This window comes from Calypte anna, chromosome 9, assembly GCF_003957555.1.
Source record: "Calypte anna isolate BGI_N300 chromosome 9, bCalAnn1_v1.p, whole genome shotgun sequence".
Lineage (NCBI taxonomy): Eukaryota > Metazoa > Chordata > Aves > Apodiformes > Trochilidae > Calypte > Calypte anna.
Genome location: NC_044255.1, coordinates 23778191 through 23799073, shown reverse-complemented (window position 1 = coordinate 23799073; position 20883 = coordinate 23778191). Strand labels below are relative to the sequence as shown.

Here is a 20883-nt window from a genome sequence, read left to right as displayed (position 1 = left end):
CTGGGAAACCTGGGGCAGGGGCTCAGCACCCTCACCCCAAACAATTTCTGCCTAAATTCTCATCCCAGTCTCCCCCTTCCAGTTTAAAACCATCATTCCTTGTCCCATCACTCCATGCTTTTTTCCAGAGTCCCTCCCCAGCTTTCCTGGAGCCCCTTCAGGCACTGGAAGCTGCTCCAAGGTCTCCCCATTCCATCCTTCTCCTCTCCAGGCTGAACACCCCCAACTCTCAGCCTGGCTCCAGAGCTTCCCCAGCCCTCCCAGTATCTCCGGGACCACCTCTGGACCCACTCCAACCCCTCCACGTCCTTGTCCCTCTCAGGAAACCCCCCCTTTTCCCGCAGGATCAGAGCTGGATGGAGGCATCCCAGCCCCGCTGACCTCAGGCACCGATCCCATCACCTCCGGTTCCCCCCCCCCCGCACCCCCGGGCCGGGATTCCCGGGCTCTCGGCGTGGGTCCCGCCTGTCCTACCCGACCCAGACGCTGCTTCGGGGCGGGGGGGAAATTCCCACACTCCCCATAAAAGCCAGGACGCTCCCGCCGGCCCCGGCAACTCTTCCCGGTCCCGCTATGGATCCGCACGGTTCCTGGGAGATGCTCCCGGTCCTCTGCTCGCTCCTGGCTCTGCTCCTGCTGCTGCCACCTCCTCCTGCTCGGGCTCTGCCATCCCCCTCCCAGCATCTTCCCCTCCGGGAGCTGGACCGGTTCCGAGGGCTGAACCGGTCCCTGGAGCTGCTGGAGGCTGTGAACACTTCAGCCCAGAGACTGCAGGTCTGGCAGGGGATGTGGGAAGGGAGGGATGGGGACGGGGGGGGGGAGTCGGGAGAGTTGGGGATGGGATGGGTTGGGGAGGGCAGGGATGGAGGCTGGGAGAGTGGGAATGAGGTGGGGAGGGCAGGGATGGAGGCTGGGAAGAGAGTGGTGGTACCTGAGAGAGTGGGAATGGGGTGGGGAGGACAGGGATGGGGCAGGGATGGAGTCTAGGAAGACAGGAGTGGTACCTAGGAGAGTGGGAATGGGGTGGGGAGGGCAGGGATGGGGACTGGGAAGACAGAGGTGGTAGCTGGGAGAGTGGGAATGGGGTGGGAAGGGCAGGGATGGGGACTGGGAAGACAGAGGTGGTAGCTGGGAGAGTGGGAATGGGGTGGGAAGGGCAGGGATGGGGCAGGGATGGAGGCTGGGAAGACAGGAGTGGTACCTGGGAGAGTGGGAACGGGATGGAGAGGGCAGGAAGATGTGGGTGACAGTGCCAGGAGGGCAGGGATGGGTTGGGGAGGGTACCAGTGATGGGCTGGTAAGGGTCCCCAGGAGGGTTGTGATGGGAGCCAGAATGGTGAGGGTACCAGGAGGGCAGCAATGGGTTGGGGACTGTCCCCAGGAGGGCAGGGAGGGGCTGGTGAGGAGCTCCAGAAGGGTTGTGGTGGCATCCAGCATGGTGATGAGGCTGTCAGGGTACCAGGAGGGCACGGATGTGTTGGTGACAGTCCCCAAGGAGGGCAGGGATGGGTTAGAGAATACACCTAGGAGGGTGATGCTGAGCTGGGGAGGGTCCCCAGCAGGGCAGATGCTCCTTTTAAAACTCTTTGCCAGGTCTTTGCATTCATGAAAATAAACCCACAGCCCTGTAAAGCTCTCAGTAGGTTCCATGCCTGAGAGAATAAATGGAAGTCAGGGGGGCAGTGCAGTTCAGAGCAGCATTTAAGAGAAATCCATGCAGTGCCTGAGCTCGTTTCACTAAACACAAGTGCTACCTGCATTTCAGACCCCTTTTGGCTCCCTTTTGTATTTAACCCCACCTAGGATTCAGCTAAGCACACAGGGATGTGACACAGCACTTAAAATCGTGTGTATTTACCTATTTACACACAGAGTACCTTGAAGGTGAGGGGATGAGCCCTTTTTTATCCCCTTTTTAACACAGGAGCTGGGCACGCTGGGCTTTGAATGCATCCTTGAAGAGGTGGATATGGAAGACATCACTAGGAACCAGCTCAACACAATAAAAGCTTGCACATCAGAGGACCCAGGGGTAAAAAAAAAAAACAACACAAAACCCAAATAAATAAAAAATAACAAGTTTCAACATCATCTTCTCACACTTCCACAGATTGACCCTGTCTCATTTCTACTTTACCTTGCAGGCTGGAAACTGCCCAGTGCTGGAAAAATCTACTTTGGATCTGGTAAATTGCAACTTCCCCCCAAAGAGCCCTTTTCTTTTGCCTGTTGGGTGCTTAAATTCACCAGAGATCCCCAGAGTTGCTGAGAATTTTGCCTTTTGCAGAGTAAATGCCTGCAGGGCATCTCCCAGGACCTGAGTGCCTACAGGGCAAAGCTGGAGAACTCAGGTGATCAGAAGATGCTGGCAGCTATTGATGAACTGATGACAGTAAGTCTGCCTGGCTCCTTCCTTCCTACTATTTCTGTCTTAAAACTGAGGTTTTAATCCTCTTTGCTCCATTCTCCAGCCAGCCAAATAGGGATTTTTCTTCATTCTGATCATTTCTGGCTCCTCAGGCATTTCTCCTCTTCCTTTCGTGCTGCTCCACTCTGGCAAGGAGATGGGGTGCAAAAAACAGAGGAAAAAATAACAGAGTAAAAAAAAAGAGTAAAAAAACAGTTTTAAAAAAACAAATTCAAAAAGAACAGATTTTTAAAAACCAGATTAAAAAAAAACAGATTAAAAAAAAAAACAGATTAAAAAGGACAATAAAAGGGGCTCTCTAAAAATAGCTCTTATTTCTCTTCCAAACACTGAGATACAACACACCTGCTTTGCTTCAATACCACACAGGGTGTACTAAGCTTTGAAAAATACCATTGCTGTGTGGAGGGAATAGATGTTGAAAGCTTGTTTGGGGTTTTTTTTTCTTAATTAGCTTTTGCTAAACACCACTAATTGCCGTAGCATTGACACAGCAGCTCCTGAGAGCCTGGAGGATGAGGCCCAAGGCAGATGAGACCAATCTAAGGGGTCCCTCTGGCCATAGGTTTAGGATTCAAAAAGCATCTTAAAAACAAATAAAGAATAAATAAAGCATATTAAAAAAAATATGTATATTTTTATTTGAAGGCAGAGGAGTTGTAATGAGATCTTTCAGATCTTTCCCAACCCATTTGGTGATCTTGATTCCTGGGCAGAAAAAACCTTTGTGACCAAATGGACATTTTGGCCTCAAGGGAAGGATAGGAGCACATCTTAAATCTGAAAATTCTGTGATTAAATATAATCCGAATCTTATCATAGTCCTGTGAATCTCATCATTAAACACTCCAGATTTTATCCTATATAATTAAACACCTTAATTGTGCTTTTCTCTCTTTGGCCAAACTCCTCTTTCTAAGCCTCAGCCATTGCTCTAGAAAAAAAAAGAGGCTTTTTTTTGTTTGTTTTGTTACTGACCCTTTCTGGTGAGGATTTTTAATGCCTTTCCCTCTCTCCCCAGGCCCTGGAAGGCAGCAGGAGGAATGAGGGGCAGGGATGGGTGGGCACAGGGCTTTGTGACCAAATGGATATTTTGGCCTCAAGGGAAGGATAGGAGCACGTCTTAAATCTGAAAATTCTGTGATTAAATATTATTCAAACTTTATCATAGACCTATGAATCTCATCATTAAACACTCCAGATTTTATCCTATATAATCAAACATCTTAATTGTGCTTTTTTGATTTTGGCCAAACTCTTCTTTCTAAGCCTCAGCCACTGCTCTAGAAAAAAAAAGAGGCTTTTTTGGTTGCTTTTTTGTTGCTGACCCTTTCTGGTGAGAATTTTTAAGACCTTTCCCTCTCTCCCCAGGCCCTGGAAGGCAGCAGGAGGAATGAGGGGCAGGGATGGGTGGGCACAGGGCTCACCCTCTCCTTCAGGGAGCAGCTGAAGCTCTGCAGTATCCTCCACGCCTTCCGCATCCGCGTCCTCACCATCAGCAGGGTGATGAGTTACCTCAGCTGAGAGCTCAAAGAAAATCCCCTAAAGATGTTTGGAAGAAAAAAAAAAAAGAAAAAAACCCAACCAAACACCCAATAAAATAAGGTGAAATCCCTCCGGGGTGGTTTCAGTGCATAATGTTTGAGGGTTTTTATCAGTTGTGTCTCACAGAGCTCTGGTTGGTGCCTGTTGAGCATCCCCGAGTTATTGAGGCTGGAAAATAACCTCTGGGGTCATATTTATCAATTAATTAGTAACCTGAATTTTATTGCTAATATTAATTATTATGATATTATTCTTATTATTTATTCAGCTGTAATTTTTCAGAAATTAAAACGTATCCATTATCATCCACTTGGGGATAAGGATATTCCATATTTATTCTATTTATTGCCTAATAAATTCAGACTTTACATTTCAAATGCTGTGATTTTTTTTTTCCTCTCTTCCTAGAACTGTAACTCGACTTCTTTTAAAATACAAAATACTGACAACATGAGGGGGCCCCAGAACATTCAGCACCAAACTCATTTCCACCTCCCTGCTTCCATCAGACAAGTTCCTTGTGGGTTTTCTCTCCAGATTGAGCCCTCAGAGCAAACCTCTGACTTCCATCCTCATTCCCAGTGATTTTCCAGCTGGATTCACACACTTTGGGGAGTGAAACCCTGGCCCCACTGATAGCAGTGGTGAAATTCTGTGGATTTCTGTGCAGGTTGAAGAGCAGGAAGGTGGCTTGGATGAGGCTCCTTGGGTTTTATTGGGTATAAAGGTTCCCATTTAGGGCAATTTCTCCCCACTTGGCCCAGAGGGAAGAGCCAAGGAGTTTTCCTTGAGGATGGGGATCCTGACACCAGCTTCCCACACCCTTTTCCCAACCTTCCCCCCCACAGAGTCCTCAGCACCAACACGACAGCAATGGAGCACCAAGGGCTGGAAAGACAAATTACAGCACAACAGCTCAGCCAACAGCTAAAATTAAATTAAAAAAACCCATCCAAAGCCATAAGTAGCTTCAATGTTTCCTTTTTAATCCTTATTTTTTTTAAAAAGTATGGTTTTTGCTTTCATAAGCATACGCAGAGGAAGATGCTCAAAGGAATCCCTTCTCTTTAAGCAAGGCAATCTCAGACATCTCTTCTGCAAATCACATTATTTCCAGATCTTTTCCATCCCTGCAGCACACGTGTCCCTGACAGGGTAACAACACCACAGAGATTTTTTTTTATTTTTTTTTTTGCCTTCTTTCCTTTTCCCTTCAGCACCTAATTCTAATTCCAGTTAAAATCCACCACGTGAAAAAAGTATCAAAAGTTTATAGTACAAAAGAAACCTAAAAACCATCAACAAAAAATGTAAAAAAAAAAAATAAATCTCATAAAAAACTGAGACAGACTGTACAGAAAAGAGGGAAGGAAAAGTTCCTAGGGAAAAGTCAAAGCTGCCTGGAGTTAGTAGAGGTGATCCTGTGAAAGCAGCTGGTTTGGGTAACAGCTTCACAAGGCCTGAGTGTGCAGGAGTATATACAGTAATTATGGATATATACAGTAATTATGGATATATACAGTGATTACACAAAGAGATTCATCTGCAAGTGCAGGATTATTCTTCCCTGATTTGGGGCATCCATGAAGAAATCCCACGTACCTCATGATTTCCACAGTTTGGGATTCTGGGGGAGGGGAGGGACAAAAGTTGCTGAGTAACTTTTCTCCTTTTCTTTCCCTGATGCAACTAAAACCATTCCCAGACACCAATTTTGATACCTGAAGAAGCTCAAGTGGTTTTTCCCAGAGTTTAAGTCTTTTAGGACTGGCTCAAACAAGACAAAGCCATTGGGGCAGTGTTGGGTTTTCCCATAGGGAAGCTCAGCATTCCCAGCTGTGATCCCCAGAAGATCCACACCAGGTGAAGATGAAAAGTCTCCTCTGCACCAGATTTCATTCACATTTCTTGCCAAGATCCTTGCCCAAACTTCCTGCTGAGAGATGATGCCTTGCATCCTCCTTCCCAAATCCTGGAGAGGTCCCTGGGGAGGTTCCCTCCTTGCACCCACGGCTCCGTCAGCATCGAGCTGAGAAATCTGGGGAGAGGAACACACAGAGAGGTGATGGGAGCTCTGCAGGTTATTGAAAAATTGTCTAATAATAATGTCTAATTGTCTACTAATAAAAAGTATTAAAGCCTAATAAAGGCTGATTTGGGAGGGGCAGAGGATTCCACAGCAGCTCTCGAGCCTTGGGTAACCAGGTTGCTTTTAGGGAGAATAAAAGAAAGAGCCAAGTGTTGCTTGTTACAGAAAAAAAAATAAATATTTTAGGGATGTTTTCCCTTGGCTGGCTGAGTTCTCAGCCCACTGGACAACTCTGCTTTGCTCAAGGTGAACTGGAGTCCTCCAGAAATCAGGGGGTGCCCCGTGGGTAGGGAAAGCATCCCAGAAAGGTATCCCTGGGGGGAAGGTGGAAATGAATCCTTCCTGAAGCACAGAGAAGCCCCAAACATCTGGATTCAGCTGGAGAAGTTGGGAGAGAGGGGTTCATCTTGGCTAGGCTGGGTTTTTGCCAAAAAAAAAAAGTTGGACCAGAGGAGATCCACCCAGCCTGGGGTTCTGTGGGATCTCCTTTGGACCTCCTGAGAAAACCAGGAATTCCTCTAGGGATGGCCCACTGATGGCTTCATGCTGACAGCTCTCTCAGCACAGTCACTGCCAAAATATTATTTATTTTAGCTCTGTTTCTGAAGGGAAGCACAAAAAAAAAAAAATGCCCTAGGACAGAGAGATACAACCAACATCAGAAGGGAGAGAATTTGAACACCAAGGTTGGAACACACCCCCCAGGATGGAAATTCTGGGTCCAGTTCTGGGCCCCTCAGGCCCTCAGGAAGGAGCTTGAGGTGCTGGAGCAGGTCCAGAGAAGAGCAAGGAGGCTGTGAAGGGATCCAGCAGAATTGCTGTGAGGAAGGGCTGAGGGAGCTGGGGGTGTTGAGGCTGGAGAAGAGGAGGCTCAGGGGAGACCTCATCACTCTCTCCAACTCCCTGAAAGGAGGTTGGAGCCGGGGGGGGGTTGGGCTCTTTTCCCAGGCAACTCTCAGCAAGACAAGAGGGCACAAAGGGTCTCAAGTTGTGCCAGGGGAGGTTTAGGTTGGAGATGAGAAAGAATTTCTTTCTGGAGAGGGTGATCAGGCATTGGAATGGGCTGCCCAGGGAAGTAGTGGATTCTCCGTGTCTGGAGATCTTTCCAAAGAGCCTGGATGTGGCACTGAGTGCCATGGGCTGGGAACCACGGGGGGAGTGGATCAAGGGTTGGACTTGATGATCTCTGAGGTCCCTTCCAACCCAGCCCATTCTATGAATCATGAAATAACATGGAAGAGGCAGCCTGCAGGACGTGGAGATGGAATTCCCTCTCCATGGGACACCCCACCAGGGCACCAAACCCATCCAGAAGTGGTTTAGTGGGGTTTTTTTAGTGGTTTGCTTTTTTTTTTTAGGGCACAGACAGGAGATGTGGATGAGTGAACATCCCAGGCTTTGCCCACTCTTCCCCATCTCCTGTATGTGCCCTTCCAGCCCCTCTGCCTTTCCTCTCTCCCAAAGGATCTGGGTTTCTTTCTTGTCCCCCACATGGATCTCCATCCTCCAATTAATTTATGATTTATTAATGAATCCCATGACCCTTCAAAAGGCACCTGAAACACAGATACCTCTGGGTGATTTCCTGAACAAAATGCTGATGCAATACCTCGCAGGGTCTGCAGGATCTCATAGGAAGCTGCTTGCTGGAGGCTGCTGTGCAGAGCTGCTGCTGTCCCGTTGCTTTGCTCCCTCTCCCTCCACTTGCTGAGCACCAGGAATTTCTGGATGTTGACATCTTCCTCTTCTGCCTGGATCTGCTCGATCTCCTTCATCTCCACCTGCAGACACTCAATGGCAATCTCCCTCCACTGCCTTCCAAAGAGCTTTGCAATCACCATCAGCTGCTGGTCAGTCAAGTTCTTGGGTCCCAACCCACCTGAAAAGGCACAGAACCCAACTCAGCTTTCACAGCCACTCAGAAATAAACACCCACGGGGCTGCTTTGGCTGCTTATTTTGATCCTTCATTTATTTCTTTTTCATTATTTAGTCAATTAATGTTTTTTCCCCAGTCAATGAGGAGTTTTTGGGTGGGCACCAAGCAGTTCTGAGCAGCCCCTAAACAGGAGCTGGTGATTTTTTTAATAATACTTTATAATATTATACATTTATAATACTATATAATATAAATTTATAATATTATTTTATAATACTTTATAATATTTTATACTACTTTATAATATTCTTATAACACTTTATAATATTTTATAATACTTTATAATACTTTATAATGGCTTATAATATTCTTATAATGGCTTATAATATTCTTATAATACTTTATAATATTTTTGTAATACTTTATAATATTTTTATAATACTTTATAATAATTTTTATACTTTTTTTTTCAGAAAATCTCAGCTTTTCAGCATCAGGACACAACCCAAAAGAAAGAAAAGAAAGAAATCTCTTTCAAACCAGCCACTACTGCCCAGGTTTAGGAGACATCATCATTTTTTATAACACTTTATAACCTGTTTTTCCCTATTTATTTACCCAAGGAATGACAAGCAGTGGATTTAAGTGCACAAAAGTTCAGCACCAATCCTGCACTTAGCAAGAGGGGATGTTCAGAGGCATGGAATTGTTTTTTAAAAATGACCTCAAGGTTCAACCCATGGGATAAAAAAAACCAAAAAAAAAAACAAACCCACCCCAAAAATGCTCTTTTAAACACCACAGAAATGTTCTACCTGCAGAACTGTTGGTCTTTTGTTTCTTGCTGCAGAGAACACCTTCTTCCAAAATGCCAGAGCTTGGTTTCCTTTTTTTGACACCTAGGAAGGGAGGGAGAGAAGGTGCTGAGAGAGATGCTGGGAGAGATGCTGGGAGAGATGCTGGGAGAGATGCTGGGAGAGATGCTGGGAGAGATGCTGGGAGAGATGCTGGGAGGGATGCTGAGAGGGATGCTGAGAGGGATGCGGAGAGGGATGCGGAGAGGGATGCGGAGAGGGATGCGGAGAGGGATGCGGAGAGGGATGCGGAGAGGGATGCTGGGAGGGATGCTGGGAGGGATGCTGGGAGGGATGCTGGGAGGGATGCTGGGAGAGATGCTGGGAGGGATGCTGGGAGGGATGCTGAGAGGGATGCTGAGAGGGATGCTGAGAGGGATGCGGAGAGGGATGCGGAGAGGGATGCGGAGAGGGATGCGGAGAGGGATGCTGGGAGGGATGCTGGGAGGGATGCTGGGAGGGATGCTGGGAGGGATGCTGGGAGGGATGCTGAGAGGGATGCTGAGAGGGATGCTGAGAGGGATGCTGAGAGAGATGCTGAGATGCTGACCCTGCTTACCCACCCCTGAACTCCAGTAGCAGGAGAGGGATCCCCAAACCCCCCCAATCCTGATCCCCAAGCTGACTTACTGCCCGTGCTCCTTTTCTGCTCGTTTTTGTTCTGGTCATAACGGATCCAGTCCCCTGGGAAAGAGGAAAAGTCAGGGTAGGAATTGCCCTGGCCAGGCCCTCCCAGGCACAGAGCAGCTGCTGAGCTCTGAGTTTACAGCATCAGAGGGGTTTTCCACCTTTTAGCAAATGTGCTGCAGCACACCATCTATAATGTTATATAGATAATTATTCCTAGAAGATACAGGTAATTTATATATATATATATAATCTTATTACTATATGGTATATAATAATATAATATGCAATAATATAATAATGTAATAGTTAGAAGAGTTAGAATAGAATAGAATAGGTAGAATAGAATATGTAGAATAAAATAGGTAGAATAAAATAGGTAGAATAAAATAGAATAGTTATAACAGTTATAATAGAATAGTTATAATAGAAGTTATAATAGATAGAATAAAATAGGTAGAATAAAACAGAATAAAACAGAATAGAATGGTTATAATAGTTATAATAGAATAGTTATAATAGTTATAATAGAATAATTATAATAGTTATAGAAGTTATAATAGTTATAATAGAATAGTTATAATAAAATAGTTATAATAAAACAGAATAGTTAAAATAGTTATAATAGTTACAGAATAGTTATAATAGAATAGTTATAATATAATGGTTATAATAGTTATGATACAATTATAATATGATAATAATTATTATAATATGCATTATAATTACATACCTATTCTATAGATTTCTAATTCCTGGAATAATTACCTACAGAAGCAGAGCATCCTTTCCCACCCCCCAATCCACCACACTCCCTCTGTGACCTCCCAGATCTTTTCTTTTCCTTTTTCCAGCTCCTCCCTCCCCACACCTCCCCACTTCTGGAATTATTTCTTCCTGACTGCTTTATTCCCCAGCTCCTGCACCTTCTTCCCAGCAGGAGGCCAGGACACAACTCACTCTCTCTCAGCTTTGCTTTCCACACAGTCTCCTCAGAGTCCAGCTCAACCAAGGACATGGTGAAGTCCTCAGGTTTCTCCAAGTAGACTTCGATGTAATTCTTGAGTTTCAGGAGGGATCCATCCACAAATTCCATTTCCTACACAACACAAAGAGGTTTAAAAAACCCCAAACGTTTCCCCACACCAGAAATTCCTGGGCACAGATCTGAGCCCAGCTCCATCACCCCAAGGTTCTGCCTCTCAACTTTCGGGTCAGGATTTCATCCCAGAAGTTGAGGGCTGCAGGAGGCAGCTGCTTTCTGCAGGGATGGCAAATGGAGGTGAAAAAATGTCCTTAAAATGCAGGAATTCACAGGAAAAACTTCTTTTTCTGCTGTGTTTCTGACCCAAACATGAGATGGAGGTTGTGAAAGGGACTTACCTCAGGAGTCACTTCAGCTTCTGGCTCACAAACTAATCTATATCTCTTTCCTTCCTGCAGTAATTTCTGGCATGCAGGGGGCTTGTCAATTTTAATTAATTTCTTATTTGAGTGTTTTACATCTCTTATGATATCCTAAAATTTAAAAAAGATGATCAAAAGGTTATTCAGCTCAGGAAAGGAGTTAACAGTTCAAATCTCTGCTGAGAGTGGCTCCTGGGGTTGTTTTCTGACCCCAGCTCTCTGCAATGACCACGACCTGTTCCTGGGACAAACTTTTTGGAAAGCTGTGCACTAAAAGGACTGCAACCCCAAGAAAAGGCCAGGGTTTTGTTGCTGTGTTTCCCTACGTATTGGAGTGGGGAATGGGGGAGAGGACAAGAAGCTCTTCCAGGAACGTGTCCTGAGGACTGTGGATTTTGGAGGGTTTTTGAGGTTTTATATCTTTCCTATAGTAGCTTGTGAGTGAGCTCCTTAAAAACTACATCCTAATGTGGCAGCCCTTCTCTGTAGGGAAGTCCCATTATATAGAAACACAGACTCATAGATCTCAGAGGAGTTTGGGCTGGAAGGGACCTGGAAAACCACCTAGTCCTAACCCCCTGCCATGGGGGGTAACCTCCCACATTCCAGGATGCTCCAAGCCCCATCCAGCCTGACCTGGAATGTTTCCAGGGATAGGGCAGTCACAGCTTCTCTGGGAAACCTGGGGCAGGGGCTCAGCACCCTCACCCCAAAGGATTTCTCCATCAGATCTCATCTCAATCTCCTCTCTCCCAGTTCAAAGCCATTCCCCCTCACTCCATGCTTTTATCCAGAGTCCCTCCCCAGCTTTCCTGGAGCCCCTTCAGGCACTGGAAGCTGCTCCAAGGTCTCCCCATTTCATCCTTCTCCTCTCCAGGCTGAACACCCCCAATTCCCAGCCTGGCTCCAGAGCTTCCCCAGCCCTCCCAGCATCTCCATGGCCTCTTCTGGACCCATACAACTCCTCCCCAGCCTTTTTGTGTTGAGGACCTCAGGACTGCAGGAGGGGGAAGGTCCCACCAGAGTGGAGCAGAGGGGGAGAATCCCCTTCCCATCCAGTTATCATTTTGATATAAACATTTCCCCAGAGCTTTGCCTGCAAACCCCAGGGTGGGAGATGAAGATCTCTTCATTCTCATCCCCACCCACCCACCTTGCTGGGATGAAGATCTCTTCATCCCCATCCCCATCCCCCCTGCTGGGATGAAGATCTCTTCATCCCCATCCCCACCCACCCTGCTGGGATGAACATCCCTTCCCTCTCCCCATCCCCACTCACCCTGCTGGGATGAAGATTTCTTCATCCTCATCCCCATCCCCACCCACCCTGCTGGGATGACCATCTCTTCCCTCTCCCCATCCCCACCCTGCTGGGATGACCATCCCTTCCCTCTCCCCATCCCCACCCACCCACCCAGCTGAGATTTCTCCAGGACATCCCCCCCACTACCTTGATTAAGGAGTCATTGTTTGTGGCCACGTAGACCCGAAAGGACAAGGAGGGATGCTCATCAACAGCTTTGTAGAGGATGACAGCACCGTGGTGGCAGAGGGGCTCCAAGCCCTGGATCAGAGGTCCCACGGGTGACAAGGAGCTCACCAGCCACTTGACATGGGAGGCTGAGTACTCCACAGAGGGTTCCATGGCCACCTTCTCCCCTTTGAGGTGAAACACCTTGAAGGCCATGCCACCTCCCTGACCTGTGGGGACAACGGGGACCTCATCACAGCTTGGAGGGGGAGGGGGAAACACAACCCAGAGCTCCCCCAAGGGCCACCAGGCTGCTGGCCAGGACTCACCTCCCAGGCAGAGGGAGTGGGGGAAGTGGATGGAGGTGAGGGAGGAGATGGAATCACAATGCAGGTCAAAGAGGGGGCCCCCCACAATCCATGGCTTCTTCACCAGCCCGGCGTATTTGCTCCAGGATAAGAGGGAATAGGTGATTTTCACAGCCCCAGACACCTCAAAAATCAAGCCTGTGAGGCTGCACTGGTACATCCCCTCAGCCTCCAGCTGCACCCTGCAGGGCAAGACCCACCATGTTAGTTTGCACACTCACAGAAGGTTCCTGGTTGGGAAAAAAAAAGCTTTAAAATCATCAGAGTCCAAGCATTAACCCAACTCGACCCAGCCCAGAGCTAACCCATGGCCATCAGCATCACACCCACACAGCTTTCCAGCACCTCCAGGGATGGGGATTCAAACCAACCCCTTGGTTGAGTGCTAAATAACCCTTCCAGCCAAGAAGTTTCTTCTAAACTAACAGATGAGTTTCCTCATACCAGAAAAAACGTGGCTGGCAAGGGGTAGCAGAGCACCTCCCTTCCCACAGGGCACTTTATCTGCAGAGCACAGAAGGCACAATCATTTTAATAATTTTTAACTGTCACTGGGGTGTTAAAAACCAGCTGGGAAGACCTGGCCAGCCCATGCAAAATAACTGTGAGGAGCATTTTTGCATAACATTTCCTTCCATGCCAACAAAGCAGACCCAGGGCTCAGCCCAGCTCCCCCCAGCAGCATCCCCAACACCACCAGACATGAGAGGGAGGACAAAAGGGGAGGATGAGCATTCCTGCAAACAGGGCAAGACCTTTCATGTGTGGCCAGGCTAAAAAAAAAAAAACATGGAAAACTGAAAACTGTGCCCAGTGTTAATGATTACAGCCAGAGGAGGCAGGCAGGAAGCTGTCCTAAGAGCTTTCTTGGACCAGGACATTCAGGCAGCTGCTCCAAATTGTTTATTTTTAAGGATTTCAGAGCATCCATTATAACTCCAAGCATATTTGTGCAGGAAATTAGTCTTTTTTCCCCACTTAAACTGAAGAGAGAAATATCTTGATGAGAACAATATAAATGTATGCCCACTATATTAAAAATAAAAACAAAACCAAACCAAAACCATACACATGTTGTCCTCCAGCAAATCTCCTGGGGGTCACTAGCTCCTTCTGCTCCTACAATAAAATTTTAAACACGTATTTCTAAAAGGTGATGAGAGAGGAGAATCACAACTTGCAGATTATTTGATACTGAATACAGGGGTTGTGGGGTTGGGTTGGTTTTGTGGGGTTTTTTTTTTACATACATTTTCATTTCTGCAGTGCTCACAAGGTGGCAGGCTGGTCACTCCTACTGAGAAACCAGGAAGATCAGCTCATTAAAAGCAAAGTAATTAAACATTCAGGAAAAAAAAAACAACAAACAAACCATCCCCAAGAGATCTTTTATTACCTGATTCATTGCAGCACGGCAGTGATTCCTTCTCCTCCTCTTCCTCACCTGCAAAAGAAGCTTGCAGCAAATAACTCAGTCCCGTGGGTTTCTGCTCCCTTATTCAGCATGGACAACCCACCAAAATAATTTGCTCAGGTGCATAAAAACCCAAAGAGAGTATTCCCAGGTCCTTGTACATTCACTGACATCCCAGAGTGCACAGGCTTCACACAGCGTGGGGATGAAGCCAAAGATCAGGAGAAATCACTAGCCAAAAGCTCATCACTGGCCCCTAAATCATGGAAAATGTTTTACAGGGGTGGAAAAAAAAAACAAAACAAACATTTTCATCCCCAGGAAGAGTCTCCTTGTGCCACATCCAAAGTTTTACCACCTGGTGTGGAAGCACTTCCCAGGGAGCAGGCAACCAGGCCAGGGCAGCTTATTTGTCCCTAAAGTGACCTAAAAGTGCCTGAATCCTCCTTGCTAACCCTCAGCACACCAGAAAGCAAGCAGAGCTGACAAACTTTCAGCCCCAGAGGTGGATTTGGCAGGGGGTGTTGTGCCAAGGACCTGTTGGCCATCAGAATGAAGTGGCTTGGGCACTGTGCCACCCAATGCCACCAACACCCTGCTCTCTGCAAGCAGGGGACTGTCCCAAAGTCACCCCAGGACACCAAACCCCCCCAGATACCCTTCATAAGCTCTCCAGCAGGTTTATTTCTTGATGGCCACAGAGGTGATGGCTGGGCCAGCCCTCAGTGACATTCCCAGCACTCCCACCCCTGAGCATCCTCTCTCTCTCTCCCTGCCAGGCTCAGAGGAGGGATAAACCAAACCAACACTCACCCAACCTTCTGCCATCCGACTCCTCCGAATCTGCTGAGAAAAAAACTTCCTAATTATTCCATTCAAGACTCTCTCAATCTTGCCTAAAACCCCAATAAACTGCTGGGGGGGATGTCAGGAGGGGGGGAACCCACGTCAGCACAAGCCCGCGGGCTTTTCAGCAGCACCAAAGGCTTCCTTTGATTCTTTTCCTGTCCATCCTGTTTTGCCACTCTTGCTGCCAATTTTGGAGCAGATTTACAGCCCCTCAGTGCTCGGACAAATGCTGTGGTATAAAAGCATCTGTGGGGATTGTGTCTGTGGGGCTGCAGCAACAGGAGCTGCTCCTTCCTCTGGTCTTTCCTCCAGCGGTTAGAAAATCATCTGCCCACAAAAACATCCTTCTGCTTTTCCGAGTCTTACACAGCAACCCCGAGGCTATTCCCATGAAAAGCAGCTGGCTTAAACCAAAGTGTGTCTCCAAAAGGGTGGAAATATATATAAAGAGAGAGGTGGTGCTCACCTGAATCCTCTTCTGAGCTACTGCTGGAGCTGCTTTCGGAACCGTCCTCTCCTTAACAAAATGACACCCCATTAGGCACAGGGAAAATGAAATAAAGGCAGTAGAAGGATGCAGCCAGAAGTTTAAATACATCTAGCTGAATAATATAACAGCAGAAAAAAAAATACTGGGGAAAAAAACAGCTTTAAAATCACTGAGTCCAACCATTAACCCAAATCTACCCAGCCCAGAGGCACTGGGGAGCACCAAACCCCAGCATCAGGCAGGACTCCAGGGTCATCCAGCCCCTTTGAGGTTGTGATGTTCAATTCAGTGTTTTACACAGCCTGTGATTCTTCTGGAGCTTCAGCCATCCCAGTTAAATCATCATTTCCCAGGACATGCAAGTGAGGTGGGAGAAGCATCACTGGGAGCTGGTGTGTCCCACCGGTGAGGTGACCCAGGGGATGAGCCACCCGTGGCTTCACTGAATTATTCTGACAACCCCAAGTTAAGAGAAGCACAGCAAGTGACCTGAGGAGTTGCAGCAGTGCCTGCACCCTGGTTTTGTCCTGGTGTGGGGAAATGGGGGGGTGCAAGGCCACCCAGCCCACCCCAGTCCTCATCCTCCTGTGTGCTCACCTGCTGGGTGCTCCTCGGCTGAGCCCTCTTCCCCTGTGCTGCTGGCTGTCACCTCTGCAAGAGAAAGGTGAGAGAGATTTAATGCTTCTCTTGAGGGCTCTGGATGATGTGGGAGAGAAAAAGGGAATAAACAGCAAAAGGATATGAAACTTCAAAACTAGTATTAGAAAAAAAAAAATCAAAACGTTTATAAATTGCACTAAGGTGTTACAGGATCCCAGACTGGGCTGGGATGGAAGGGACCTTAAAGCTCACCCAGTGCCACCCCTGCCGTGGGCAGGGACACCTCCCACAGCCCAGGGTGCTCCAAGCCCCATCCAACCTTCAACACTGCCAGGGATGGGGCAGCCAGAGCTTCCCTGGGAAACCAGGGGCTCAGCACCCTCACCCCGAAGATTTTCTTCCCAAGATGTCATCTCAATCTCCCCCTTTTCCACAGAACCAGTGGAGCTGGATGGGACCTCTGGAGATCACCTAGTCCAGGGTAAACCAGGATCACCAAGAGCACATTACACAGGACTGCAGCCAGGACACCGCTGGATGTGGCCACAAGGACACAAGAGGAGCTCAGAGTTCATTTATTGCCTATCAGGAGTCCAAGATCCTCCTCCTCTGGGCTGCTTTCCATTTGCCCTTGTTGAACCTCATTAGGTTCCTCCCTGCCCAACTTTCCAGCTTTTCCAGGTCATGCTGGATGGCAGCACATCCTCCTGGTGTGACAGCCACTCCTCTCAGGCTTGTACCATCAGTGAAATCACTTTGGAAACTGTTCCCCCTTGTCCTACCACTCCCTGCCCTTGTAAAAAAACCTCTCCCAGCTTTATAGAATCACAGAATAATTTGGGTTGGAAGGGACCTCTCAGGGCCATCCAGTCCAACCCTCCTGCAGTCTCAGGGACACCCTCACCCAGATCAGGGTGCTCAGAGCATCCTCAAACCTCACCTTGAATATTTCCAGGGATGAGACCTCAACCATCTCCCTGGGCAACCTCTGCCATGGTCCCACCACCCTCATGGTACAGAATTTATTCCTGGCACCCAACCCAACAGATTTGTCCTGTGGGTGCCCAGCAGTCATAAAATGGTCATTTCCATGCTGAAGGATGGGCATTTCTCTTAACAAATCCCCCTTCCTCCCATGACCATACCTTTTTCATCTGAAGAAAGGGACTCTGCTCCGCTGGAAAACAAAAGGAAAATTCCATGAGTGGATCCAGCAGCCTTTCCCTGTGCCCCCACCACCCTGCACCCTGCTGCCATCACCCCCTGCCTTTGGGAGGTCCCCAGGTAACTTAAGGGGGGAAGCTGAGGGTTAAAAATATGCTTTTTGACAGCCCTGGTGTTCACCCTTGACGTGCCAGGGATTCCTGGGTCCTTGGCTCTGGGGTTTGTGTGCCAGACACTCACTGGGTTTGGTGGTGATCCAACCCATGCAGGAGCAGATAAACAGTGGCAGATAAACACAGGGGCTCAGATGACTCCAAACTGAGCCCAGCACCAGTTTGTGGCCCGTGGCAAATCCAAACCAACCTTCAGCCTCCATTGAAAAAGGGAAATGGGCTGGTTTTATCAGGTAGAGATAAAGATCAAGGGCTTGAAAGCATCCTGGGGAGCTCCAGAATCATCTCCCTGCAGCACCACCACACACAAAAAAAGGACAAAAAAAAAAAAACCACCACAAAAGGTGCTGCCAAGGAAGGGACTCACCAGTCACCACAAACCAGCAGGTGACATCCAGCTCTCCATCACTTTGGTGGCACAAGGAAAAATATCCCAGGCCCTCTGTGCCCTGGGAGTGTGGGGACATCATCCCAGGAGCCAGAGCTGCTGCCAAGCCAGGATGGCTCAAACACAGAAATAAACAATGAAAAGGTGGTGATGGAAGAGGCTGAGAAAAGAAAACTCCCAGCACATGGCCAGGGTGAAGAGATGCTAAAAATAAAAAATAAAATAAATAGGGGGAGCTGGGTGAAGCCTGGGAAGGTGGGGGACACCCCCAGGCAGTAAGAATTTGCTGGCCAAGGGCAGGCAGGAGTTGGGTGAGGGTTTCACCCTGGGCACGAGTTACACAACGGGCTTTGAGCTGCCAAACTGTATCTTAAAAAAAAAAAAAAAAAAAAAAAAAAAAGATTTGGATGAAGCTGCCTGGATATACCCCCGAGACAGTGCCTGAGCCAAGCACCGTTTGTGCAACCAAGTGCTGGCTTGCTAAATAGGGTTTGCCTGCAGCAGGCTTGGCCCCTTGCAGCTGCATTTCCCTCATCCTAAATTTAAAAAAAAAAAAATAATAAAAAAAAAATAAATAATACGCTGGAGAGGAGAAAAACAAGGAGGGAAAAAAAAAATCCAACAAGCCCTGTTCGGTGTAAGGAATTACTGCCCACGATGAACTAAAAAGGGGAGAAAAGGCACTGCCAGCCCCGATCCCCCCCAAAAAAACAGAGCTGGGGGGGGTGCGATCTTGCTTTCCAACCCCCAAAAACCAAAGCGGGGCGGGGAGGGGTGGGGAAGGGGGAAAGAGAGAAAGAAGGTTCGGTTCTAAAGAGCTGTCAGGTGCCCCCCCCGGGGAACCAACAACACCGGAGGGGCTGCGCGGAGCGGAGCCGCGGGGGGAAGCGGAGCCGCAGCGGAGCCCGGGAGGGGGGGAAGCGGAGCGGGGCAGAGGGGGGGGGGAAGCGGAGCGGGAGCGGAGCCAGAGCGGAGTCGGGGGGGGAGGGGGAAGCGGAGCGAGAGCAGGAGCGGAGCGGGGCCGAGGGGGGGGGAAGAGGAGCGGGAGCGGATCCAGGGAGGGGGGGGACGCGGAGCGGGAGCGGATCCAGGGAGGGGGGGGACGCGGAGCGGGAGCGGAGCCGGGGGGGGAGAAGCGGAGTGGCAGCGGAGCGGGGCCGAGGGGGGGGGAAGCGGAGCGGGAGCGGAGCCGGAGCGGAGCCCGGGGGGGGGGCGGGGAAGCGGAGCGGAGCTGGCGGGGGAGCGGAGCCGCGGATGGAAGCGGAGCGGGAACGCGCGGAGCGGAGCCGCGGATGGAAGCGGAGCGGGAACGCGCGGAGCGGGGCCGTGGGGGAGGGAGGTAGCGGAGCCGCCGGGGGCAGCGGAGCCGTGGATGAAGGCAGAGCGGGAACGCGCGGAGCGGAGCCGCGGAGGGAGGCGGAGCGGGAACGGAGCGGGGCCGGGGCCGGAGCGGAGCCCCGGGGCGGAGCGGGGGGGCCGTCGGGGCGGGAAAGCTGCTGGCTCGGCCTCGGCTTTTGTTTGGCGTCGGGGAGGATGCGGAGCAGAGCCCTGGCCGGGGTTTAGGGAGCGGGGGAAAGTCCCTGCTGCAGGTGCAAACCCAGCCCCCCGCCCCCAAAGCGCTGCGGGTGTTGCTGGGGAGGGGAGGAATGGGGGGTGTGGGGTTGGGATCCTTCGCTGGGGGCCAGGGATGAGGGGTAATGGCGATTGGAAGGGGGGGGGAGGTGGAAATAAGGGGGGATGGAGGAGACAGGAGGATGCTGGGGGATGAGGAGGGGGGATGGGGCGAGGCTGGAAGAATGCGGGGGGGGAAGGGGACAGAGCTGGAAGGATGGGGGGAGTGATGGGGAGGATGCTGGGGGGGGGCAGGTGGGCATCGAGAGGGGCTGGGGGGCATCGAGAGGGGTTGGGGGGAGGATGCAGGGAAAGGGATTATAGGGGTGGGAGTGGCCGGGGGATGGCGGGCAGGCCCCGGGGATGCTGGGGAGGATCCCGGGAGGTGGAGGGGGGGGGTCAGGCGGTACCCCCAGTGCCCCCCAGCCCCGCTCACCTGTCGGGTTCCAGCCCGCGGCCCGACATCGCGGCGGGATCGGCGTGACCCGGCGGGAAGCACCGCCCCGAAAGAGAAGGGGGGGGAAACCATGAGAGGGGGAGGTTCCGATGGAGCTCCCGCCCCTGCTGCCGGTTCCACCCCCACCAAGCCCCGTGTAGAACCAACCGGGTTCCCTTGCTCAGCTGGGGGGGGTCAGCGATAGAGCGATACCCGCGATATGTCCCCTGGGGGTGTCTGGGTGTTAGGGACACTGCTAACCCCCTCCTAGGGATTTACTCCATAGATACGTGTGTGTAGGGGTAGCACATACACCCTAAAAAGACTACCTATAGGTAGATGTTGTTATATACACTAAACAAAACAACACACACACAAAAAAACAAAACAAAACAAAAAAAAAAAAAAAAAAGGGTTTCCTGGCTACTGTCTTATGGGAGTAACTTTAAAAAAATAAAATAAAATAAAATAAAAGGAAATGGAAGCTTCTCCAGGGCAGGGAAAGGTCCCTGGCAGAGCTTGGCCAGAGCTGCCCTGGGGATTTCCAGACTTCCAGCCAAGAGAAACACTTGCAGAGCTTTGCACACCTCAGCCCAGGATCATCCTCCTCCCCTTATGCCAACCCCAAAGCATCTCCTGGGAACAGGCAGGGTCCAGACTCTCCCTTTGCCTCTCTGCCTGCCCAGGCAGCAGGAAAAAACCTAACAACCAGATAAGCTCTGTAAACAAAGCCAAGTCTGTAAGTAAACACAGCCTCTACCTGCTGCTCCAGGTGCTTTTGGAGTCTTTGGCACCCACCTCCTGGTATGACCCAGCTGGAGGTGGCACTTGGGTGCTGCTCCTCACCCAGCACAGCCCCCAGCAGCCAAACAACTCCAGAAAAATCCATTTCCCCAGGAAAATCAATGCACAGAGCTGGCAGGAATAAGGCATGGGGCTCAGGCTGGAAAAGGTGTTGGTAAAACTGGGATTGAAAGCTGACTAAGTGGGAAAAAAAATAAATCTGTTAATGGGAGAGGCTGGAAAAGTGACATAAAGGGTCCTCTTGGATAAAAGAGAAGAGAAGAGAAGAGAAGAGAAGAGAAGAGAAG

General features: G+C 49.5%; 2 protein-coding genes across 3 annotated transcripts; one reads left to right on the top strand and one right to left on the bottom strand.

The window, feature by feature from the left end:
• The first annotated feature begins 573 nt into the window (after window positions 1-573).
• Window positions 574-3952, top strand: IL12A (interleukin 12A). Its single transcript, XM_030455805.1, has 5 exons — window positions 574-774; window positions 1925-2032; window positions 2145-2186; window positions 2288-2392; window positions 3833-3952. Exons 1-5 carry the CDS (start codon window positions 574-576, stop codon window positions 3950-3952), a joined length of 576 nt encoding a protein of 191 aa, XP_030311665.1.
• A 989-nt stretch (window positions 3953-4941) lies between these two features.
• Window positions 4942-19855, bottom strand: CARD8 (caspase recruitment domain family member 8). Of its 2 annotated transcripts, none has more exons than XM_030456202.1 (16): window positions 19793-19855; window positions 17166-17197; window positions 16018-16071; window positions 15397-15447; window positions 14895-14924; window positions 14064-14111; window positions 13918-13964; window positions 13737-13786; window positions 12629-12849; window positions 12279-12529; window positions 10805-10939; window positions 10382-10520; window positions 9425-9478; window positions 8756-8839; window positions 7672-7941; window positions 4942-6011 (listed from the first exon to the last, which is right to left on the bottom strand). In XM_030456202.1, exons 1-16 carry the CDS (start codon window positions 19819-19821, stop codon window positions 5992-5994), a joined length of 1515 nt encoding a protein of 504 aa, XP_030312062.1. In that variant the 5' UTR covers window positions 19822-19855; the 3' UTR covers window positions 4942-5991. The 2 variants fall into 2 exon arrangements, with proteins under 2 accessions (XP_030312062.1, XP_030312063.1); XM_030456203.1 differs by having other exon boundaries at window positions 13918-13961; window positions 19793-19845.
• Between the last annotated feature and the right edge of the window lie 1028 nt (window positions 19856-20883).

Excerpts from the sequence above, each read along its gene's own strand:
- IL12A (XM_030455805.1), top strand. The coding sequence starts at position 574 with ATGGATCCGCACGGTTCCTGGGAGATGCTCCCGGTCCTCTGCTCGCTC. Across the intron at positions 775-1,924 it reads CTTCAGCCCAGAGACTGCAG|GAGCTGGGCACGCTGGGCTT; the intron begins GTCTGGCAGGGG and ends TTTTTAACACAG. Across the intron at positions 2,033-2,144 it reads GCACATCAGAGGACCCAGGG|GCTGGAAACTGCCCAGTGCT; the intron begins GTAAAAAAAAAA and ends TTTACCTTGCAG.
- CARD8 (XM_030456202.1), bottom strand. The coding sequence starts at position 19,821 with ATGTCGGGCCGCGGGCTGGAACCCGACAG. Across the intron at positions 16,072-17,165 it reads CCTTTCTTCAGATGAAAAAG|AGGTGACAGCCAGCAGCACA; the intron begins GTATGGTCATGG and ends TTTCTCTTGCAG. Across the intron at positions 14,112-14,894 it reads GTCGGATGGCAGAAGGTTGG|GTGAGGAAGAGGAGGAGAAG; the intron begins GTGAGTGTTGGT and ends CTTCTTTTGCAG.